The sequence below is a fragment of the Oryza sativa genome, chromosome 6 (assembly GCF_034140825.1).
Source record: "Oryza sativa Japonica Group chromosome 6, ASM3414082v1".
NCBI classification, from domain to species: Eukaryota; Viridiplantae; Streptophyta; class Magnoliopsida; order Poales; family Poaceae; genus Oryza; species Oryza sativa.
The window spans coordinates 21,708,470-21,717,072 of NC_089040.1; the positions used below are offsets into that span (position 1 = coordinate 21,708,470).

At 48.4% G+C, this 8,603-nt stretch overlaps 1 protein-coding gene and 1 non-coding gene across 2 annotated transcripts; both read right to left on the minus strand.

Annotated features, from left to right (window-relative positions):
* Positions 1 to 588: 588 nt before the first annotated feature.
* LOC4341262 (large ribosomal subunit protein uL5) lies at positions 589 to 3,210 on the minus strand. The gene is made up of 5 exons (XM_015785601.3): positions 3,147 to 3,210; positions 2,931 to 3,038; positions 2,104 to 2,146; positions 1,821 to 2,016; positions 589 to 977 (listed from the first exon to the last, which is right to left on the minus strand). Exons 1-5 carry the CDS (start codon positions 3,147 to 3,149, stop codon positions 779 to 781), a joined length of 549 nt encoding a protein of 182 aa, XP_015641087.1. The 5' UTR covers positions 3,150 to 3,210; the 3' UTR covers positions 589 to 778.
* On the minus strand, positions 1,454 to 1,536 carry LOC112939457 (small nucleolar RNA snoR117). Its single transcript, XR_003243171.1, has one exon. It is a non-coding gene; the product is annotated as a small nucleolar RNA snoR117 (small nucleolar RNA).
* Positions 3,211 to 8,603: the final 5,393 nt, after the last annotated feature.

Consider the following 8,603-nt stretch of genomic DNA (forward strand, 5'->3'; position numbering starts at 1 on the left):
CTTAATTTATTATCCAAAGTACTTTAAGCATAACTTTTCATTTTTTATATTTGCACAAATTTTTTGAATAAGACGAGTGGTCAAACAGTACAAACAAAAACTCAAAATCCCTTATATTATTGGACGGAGGGAGTATTACTGATCTATCAATGTTATGCGAAATCACACGCAAAATAGACCATTTCGGTTATCTGCAACGCCGTCTCAGCCTTTTCTAATCTCCAGGAATCGATTTGAGCTGCACAAAATCTCATCATCCCATACGTGAGTATGGTGTCAGCTTCAGCAACTCGCAGGATAATGTTTTGACGCTAATGCAGCCATCCCTTTTGGTTGTAGGGGCCTGCCCACGATGCCAATTAAATCGATTCTCACGCAACTTCAAACGGATTATTCCAAATATCTGGTATTTTATACTGATATAATTTCGAAAAGCACCATGGTCATGACAACTATGCGGTTCAAGGATCACCATCTCACGTTCACCATGCAATGTTGTGTTGGACAATAAATAACACTTTTCTTAAGCTCAGGAAAGCTAAGAAATGTAAGATGGTGCAACAAAGGAACAGAGAGGAGAGGGCAGTATGAAAGGCAAGACATGATTTCGGATTTTTCTTTTTTCAAGTGACCGGCGTTATACGCTCCCAAGTGCAAAACGAACTCAAACAAAACGACTTGGCAAAATAATATACTCCGGCATTGCATTAGGTGAAATAAAAACTTGTCTGCGCTCATAACAAGCAGTGACTGGACCTAAAACCTATCAAATCAGGTCTTAAGATGTATTAGCCTGGGCCTTGTTGAGGATAACACCTTCGTACTTGACCTGGAACCACTTCATGGCATCCTCCTTGGTCACCCGGTGCTGAATGCCAACACGGGACTTGCACCTGCGACGGCGAGCAACACGGTATCCAGCACGCTCAAGGACAACATAGAAGTCCATGCCATAAATACCTGTTGAAGGATCATACCTGCACAAGAAAACACAAAGATAATAAATGTTCAGCTGTGGCATACAACAGTAATCAAAAGATAATAAAGAAAGGAATATGCCCTTATGTCGAAGGTAGAAAGTTTCACTATTAGTATGGATTCATCATGACAAGGAATGCTTAAAATGCACAATAATCAAGGATATAAACAGGGAGTATATCGCAATTAATAAACGAAAACAAAAGTTGTTATTTATATCAAATCATTTCTATATTTTACTAGGTAGTGGTGATTAAAAAGTATGATAGATAGCATGAAATCTTGTTCAGGATGTGAAATGTGAATGCACAAAACCATAGTAGTCAAGACTCAGCAGAGCGAGAACTGCAATTGTGCTCAGTCAAGAAAAAGAATATCACAAATAACAATATGTATATGAATAACACTTAAATTACAATATCCAGCTGTTGATGTCAGTTCATCATGGAAATATAATTGTAAATGATAACAGTTTAGGCCTCAGAAGAAAAGGTACATCAATAAACCAGCAAATGCCAAGCTTCAGATGGTACGGACAATTAATTCAAGTCATTGGCCCACTGTTACTAATATAAGCTACAACCATAAAATTGTGGAAGCGAATGGTATAAGTAGATGAATGTAGTCCTAGTGGACAAGGAGAAAACAATTTAGAGTTTCAAATATAGATGGACTATCAAATAGTATCATGGAAAGACATACAAAAGGAAAACATGATGGGACTACAGAAATCCTATATTGCCAACCAAAGACATCAAAGCTACACTATACCCAAAGTTGTACTCTCATTATTTCAGTAAATTTCGAAGTTAATTATGAACAACACAGGTTGAAAATCTTACTTGATGCCAAGATCAATGTGCTCCTGGATTCCAAAACCAAAACACCCAGTTTCACTGAAGTTTCTTCTCAGAAGTTCATATTCCTTCACCTTCAGTCCACTCTCAAGAAGCTGCATTGCCTTCTCACCCCTAACAGTTACATAGCACGCAATCTTCTCATTACGCCTGATGCCAAATGAGCGAACGGTGTATCTAGCTGAAGAAAGTGGACAACCAAAACAACTGTCAACAAAGTTGTCATGAACAAGACAATAAAACTAGCAGACAAGAAAGGAATGTCTACCCTTAGAGAACACTGGTGACTGCCCACTCAGTTGCTCCAAGACCTGAAAGTACATGGAAAATATATTAACTGGCGTTAACTTAATTTAACAGTTTGGCATTAACAATAGCAACAGATACCTAAAACAGCGATGTGTCATTCTTGACCTTTCAGCAATTCGGAATTAAAACAATTGTTCACAATTAGAGATTAGGATATGACCAGGATAAGAACAAACAGTAGTTCAGAACTATTTTCCTTTTGCCACACAACCTTGAAAGAGACAAACAGTCGTCACCTTTTAGTTCCATTAGCTATTTTTTACACAAACATAATAATGTCATTGTCTCATGAATTTTATATAACTGCAATCCGAATCATCCAGCTTTGAATTCTAGTTCTATGGTCAATGATCAACGATTCTACTGGGGGAAAAAAATTCAACAAATTATCCTGCGACCATAAAGCAGACGTCAGGATACTTATCTGAAGTCTGCACAACTGAACACTGACGTTAAAGCAGCCAGGCAAATAGATTATCACTTAGTTGAATGGCAATTTAAAAGCATCATTCTAGTATTCCCCTAGCCGCAATTTCATCCTTGCACGGTTCCGCTAAGAAAGATAACTTACAGTCATAATCACCAATTATTAGCGAGTTCACACCACTATCTCAAATCATCGAAGCAAACACCACTATCTCAAATCATCGAAGCAAGATATCAAGCTAACACAATGCATCACATTGTAACTAAGCAAAAGCTCATTTCCTACTCGGACATCTACAACCTAAACGCTAATGGTACACCGAAAAAATAAAAAAAATAAAAAAAGAAGCCTGGCCAAACCTTGGAGGCACGGGTGAGGCGATCTCCGCTCTCCCCGACGGAGATGTTGAGCACCAGCTTCTGCACCTTGATCTCCCTCATTGGGTTGGACTGCTTCTTCTCCGACGCCTGCGACAGCACACACGCGTGTGGGCAGCCACACCGCGCCGCAGAGGGTAAGCCTCATGGGGAACCCATCAGGTTGGTGACGAGAGGAGGAGCTGAGAGTGCGCTTACCATGGCAGACGGTGACGTCGCGGCGGCGAGGGAGGGCGGCGGTAGGGGAGGAGTCGCGGCTGCCGCGGTGGGAGGCGGCGGCGGGGGGGTTAAATCAGGGAAACCCTAGAACGGATGGGGAGCACGAGGGTTTACGTGGGCCGGGTCCGTGAGGCCCGTTTAGCAAGGTGTGGCCTTCCAGTCTGATATGGGCCTGTCCGATGTGGGCTGCTGTGACTTTCCTGAATGGAGGCCCAGTTTAAATGGATGGGCTGGGCTGAATTCCCGTAGCAACTCTGGCCGGCCTAACAAAGGAAAAAGTACACCGAAGGTCCCTCAACTTGTTAGCTAGATATCCAACGGATATCCGGCGTCCCCCAACTTACAAAACCGGTCACAATAGTTCCTCGGCGGTTTTGACCCCGGTTTTATCCCACATGACGGCTGACTCAGCGTGGGACCCACGTGGGCCCACATGTCAGGATGCCACGTCATCCCTCCCTTCCTCCTCTCTCTCACTTCTCTCCTCGTGGGCAGCCGCAGCCCGCAGGTCATGCTGTGACGCGCGTCGAGTGCCGCAGCCACCACCACTGTGACCTGCGGCAGCGAGGGGCAGGCGTAGCGGAGCGGGACGGTGAGGTTGTCGCCGGCGACGAAGCCGATGGCTGGTGGGGCTGCTCGTCGCCGTCTCCTTCGTCGACAACTTACCGGAGCACGACGGATTCGACGGGGTGCCCGCGAGCACCATTGCCGCGAGCTCAACCGCAAGGTGCTCGAGCTTGCCCCGTGCACCGTCGGCGCCAGCTTCCAGCTGCCGACCAAGATATCAACAAGCGAAGAGACGACGGCGGCGAGGAACCAAGACGACCAGAAGATGGGGACCCAGATCACCGCCGTCTTCCTCGGCGGCCCCGACGACCGGGAGTCGGTGGAGTTCGCGTGCCGCCACGCCAAGAACGACGGCGCCATCAAGCTGACCGTCATCTGCCTCGTGCTATTGACGTCGTCACGCTGCTCACGCACGACGGCATCGCCAACGCTGCATGCATCATTAATTAGTTAGTTACTTAGTTAGTTTGCTAAGGCTTTGTGCTATGCTAGTACGTGGAGCAAGTCTATCGGTTGGTTAGCTTAATTTGTGCATGCATGCAGCTGGTAGTGGATCGAGTGGAGCATGCATGTGTGGCACGACCTCCGCCGCCAGCTCCAAGCTAAGGAGAGAAGCTCGCCGTCGCAAGCAAGTGCCGAAACTCACGCCACCATCCCTCCAAGCACAGACGAAACTCACTGCCCGAAACTCGCCGGGCACCTCCTCCAGCTCATGCACGCGGCGGGGCGGCGGCCGGAGATCGAACTCATCGCCATCGACATCGCGAGGCAGCGGTGAAGGCGTGGCTCTCCTTGTTCGCGGCTGCGCAAGTTGGCCAGGGAGCCGTCGCGCGTGTGGCTCCAGCTCCACCACCGCGGTCTCCCGCAGCTCCGCCCCGCCAAACGGCAGCCACATCGGCGGCGCCGTCATCTTCGATCTCCCCTTCCTCTGCCGCCTCTCCTGGACCGGCTACTGGCAGTAGGAGAACCACCACCGCCGGCCGGAGCTGGCCAAGGGCACCAACGGCGGCCGCCTCGCCATCTCCATCAGCGGCTACGGCGACAGCTAGATCTCCTCTCCGTCGTCGGCCGCGTCGACCCCTCTTCCCCGTCGCGCCGATGAAGCCGCCGCCGCTGCATCGGCCCTCGGACCTCCTCTCCGTCACGCTCCTCCTTCGCCAGCCGCCGGCTGCGCCGGCATCGCCACCTCACCCCGACAACGACCGCAGCGCTCCTCCCCACGCGACGGCAGCCATCGGCGGTGCCGCCCGTTCCATTGGCCCTCCTCTCCGCGTCTCTCCTTCCCTGTCAGCCGCCGACCACGCCAGCCCTCCTCCACGCCGCGTCGAAGACGCTGCCGCCATCCACGCCCAGAGGAAAAAGGAAAGAGGAAGAGAGAGAAAGGGGGAAAAAGAGAAAAGGTGATGACGTGGTCTATCTGACATGTGGGGCCCACATGGGTCCCACGCTAAGTCAGTCGCCACGTGGGATAAAATCGGGGTCAAAACTGCCGAGGGACCTTTTCTGACCGGTTTTGTAGGTTGGGGGACGCCGGATATCCGGTTTTACGGTTGGGGGACGATTTTGTATCTGGCTAACAAGTTGAGGGACCTTCAGTGTACTTTTTCCCCTAACAAATAGCCAAGCTGAATTATATACGCCGGCACGCTGCCTAAGGAATAAGTTCATTACAGATCCCTCAACTTAACAACGAGAATTTTTGAGGTCCCTTAACCACGAAACCAGAAATATGTACCCCTAAACTCACTCAAACCGTTCAAAAGAGATCCCATGGCAGTATTTTTTTTGGCTGGTTTTACTGATGTGGCATCCTAGTCAGCGAAAAAATAAAAAAATAAATGTGGGATCAACCATCCTAGTTTGCAATCTTCTTATCTTTTACCTTTTCTCTTCTTCTCTTTCGGTTTTAGAGGGGAAGCGGCAGCAGCGTGTGGCCGGAGGCAAGCGGAGCGGTGCGCCGGCAGCATCGGCGGGCGGGCGCGGCTGCAGAGCGTCAGCGGCGACAGGCGGCGGAAAGCGACGAGTGAGCGGGCGTCGGCGGCAAGCGGCGGGCGAGCAGCGACTCCGTGCGCAGACGGAGCAGAGGGGCGGGGGATGAGGCGGGCAAGCGGAGGCCGCCTATTTCCCCCCTCTCCCATCGGCCTCATCTCTCCCCACTTCGCCCAGCCTCCTCTCCCCCTCTCTAGCGGGGCGCAGGGAGAAGGGCGGTCACCAGCGGGCGGCGTGGACAGGGGCGGCATGTAGCGCAACAATGACAAGGAGTACAGCTGTCATCGTGAAGCCATGAAGCCACTCACGTGCAGCGCACCCGCGTCGTTGCCGTGAAGCCATGAAGCCATCGCACAACTGTAGTGCTCGTCGCCGTGAAGCCGCTTGCGTGCAGCGCGCCCGTGGCGGGTGAGAGCGACGGCGGTAGCGGCGGGGTCGGACACTCCGCCCGCCACCTGCCGACCGCAGCCGGGCTCGCTTTGCCGCCAGCCTCCAAGGCCCGCCGGCTCTCACCCGTTGTTAAGTTGAGGGACCTCTAGTGAACTTATTTCTGGCCGAGCCCACGCAAGTACTCCCAAGTACTAAGAAGAAAGTTAGAAGTGTAGGCTGTTCCAGCCCAACAACCAAGAAGAAGTTGAAGCATACCACTACGGGCTACTGCATTTAGGCCATGGGTTATGGCGTGAAAAAAATCAGACGAAACACACAGGAAAAAGTTCACTTTGGGTACCTCCACTATAGGTTGATTTTCGTTTGCGCCCTCAACCACAAATCCTGGTATAGAACGTCCTCTAACTATCAAAATCGAGGCAAATCAAGTCCCTTAGTAGTTTTAGATGACGGTTTTATCCCACGCGACACGTTGATCTGGTCTTCATTCCATGTAGCGCTTACGTGGATGTAGAAGAAAAATAAAAATTGAAAAACTTAATAGAACCCATATGTTAGTCAAACAAAAGTAATAGTAAAAGATAATGGACCCACACGTCAGTGGGCCCCTTCTCTTTCCTCCTTTCTCTACCCTTGTTCTCTTCCAGTCTTCCCTGAACCAGGCACGTCGGTGAAGGGGATAAGGGAACCGGGGCACGGGCCAGTGGCCGGGGCGTCTTCCTCTCCAGTGACCCGGCACCCTACAGCCCCTACTCCCCTCTCCAAATGCGACTGGGTGGTGGAGACGAGCTTCGGAATAATTCCCATGCAGACGCCATTGGGCGGTGGAGGTGAGCGGAGAACCAACCAATTATCTATCTGACCATGGAACGCGTAACCTCTACGACACACTTCGATCTCTGGCCAGCCATTGCGCCCAATGTTGGCGGCTGTTAAATATCGATTCTATACCGCCAACATCTGCATAAAGTTCGGATAATAAAACATCCAACATAGTGATAGGTGCTTAATCTTTCATATTCCATAGTGTTGGTGTATATTTGTATGCAAGTGATAAACCTCGATGTTAGGAGGAAATCTAGACTAAAGTGAGGAGAATTATGTATCCATACAAGGAGGGGTTGTGAACTTCATCAAACATCAGTGAATCAACCCAAAACTCCGAGAAATGGACAGAGAAGAGCCTAGGGAGTCCACAGACTGAAGGCCAGGCCAGGAGGGCCAGCCCAGGTTCGGCCGAACCCCCCTGATCGCCGTTGATCCTGGGGTTTGGCGTGGACGCTCCAGATGCTCTCCCAATGACGGTTGTGGGGCAATTCCGACATTTCCCCTTCTCACAACCGTCATAACTGCCCTATAAAAGGACATCACTCCCTCACTTCACACACACACTTCCAAGCTTGAGCTGAATTATAAGAGGCTCTATTATACTATATTGTATACTAGAATAGGAAGAGAGTAGAGTAGAAGAAGTCGGAAGAATTCCGGAGTTGTCGGTAATCTTCTCCTATTTCTTTTATTCTGTTTATTACTCTGAATTCAATATAATATTCTTCTTGAGTAATTTAGATTTATCTTGTGAGAATTATCTCTTGGTTAGTTCCTAAATAGCATACGGGATTATTGTTCACTATAATCAACTAAAATATAGTGATTGCTTTGGTAAGTTATAAACACTAAAGTAGATATTAATTGCTTAGACGTGGTGTTTAGGTAATTATTATCCAGTAATTGCTGCGTATCCCACAGTACATTTGAGGTGGGTGTAGAGGTGGTAACAGCCCTCGAGATCACTTAAGTCCTCCCTGTCCGGGTACGTAGTAGAGCGACATCTGGGAACAGCGGGTTGCCAGTGCCTGAAGTTTTGCATTAGGATTAAAGTTAAGCTTTCCCTAGACACTGTTTCTCACTAGTAAATCATCTCTATCCTGGCCTATCATTCGCTTGGTGTCCTTGGATGAACCGGAGGAAGATCTGATCACACACGTTTCCTTGGATTCGATACCCTTGGAATACTCCGTAGGGGAAGTGCTACATCGGTATATCCGTGCGCTTGCGGATTTTATCTGTGATCGTAAGAAATACCAACACCCAACGCGGAGTCGGTGAGGTTGTGGTCAAGGTTGTCATTATCCGATCCATATCCTAGTATCTTAGTATACTACAATCCTACCGCTGAAACGATATCGATCCCTCCTAGTATCCTAATTTTCATAGTATCTCGATTCTACTATTCATTACCACACGATCCTACATAATCTTATATAGTATCCCGATTCCACGATCCCTACGATACTACAAAATATTATTTAAATAAGATGGTTTGAAAATAATATAAATAAATATGCTCAAGTTTATAAAATTCAGTTAAATATATCAAAACCAATGTGTTTTCTCTTGATAAATGCCTCTATTTGCATGACATATATTATAACTATATTTTTTATGTAGAATGGCTATATGTAATTAATATAAAGGAAAAAGTGCACC

Bases quoted from the DNA above. Each gene is read 5' to 3' on its own strand.
- LOC4341262 (XM_015785601.3), bottom strand. The intron at 2,147-2,930 runs GTTTGGCCAGGC...ATGTACTTTCAG, and splicing joins GCCTCACCCGTGCCTCCAAG to GTCTTGGAGCAACTGAGTGG. The intron at 2,017-2,103 runs GTAGACATTCCT...CACTTTCTTCAG, and splicing joins GTCACCAGTGTTCTCTAAGG to CTAGATACACCGTTCGCTCA.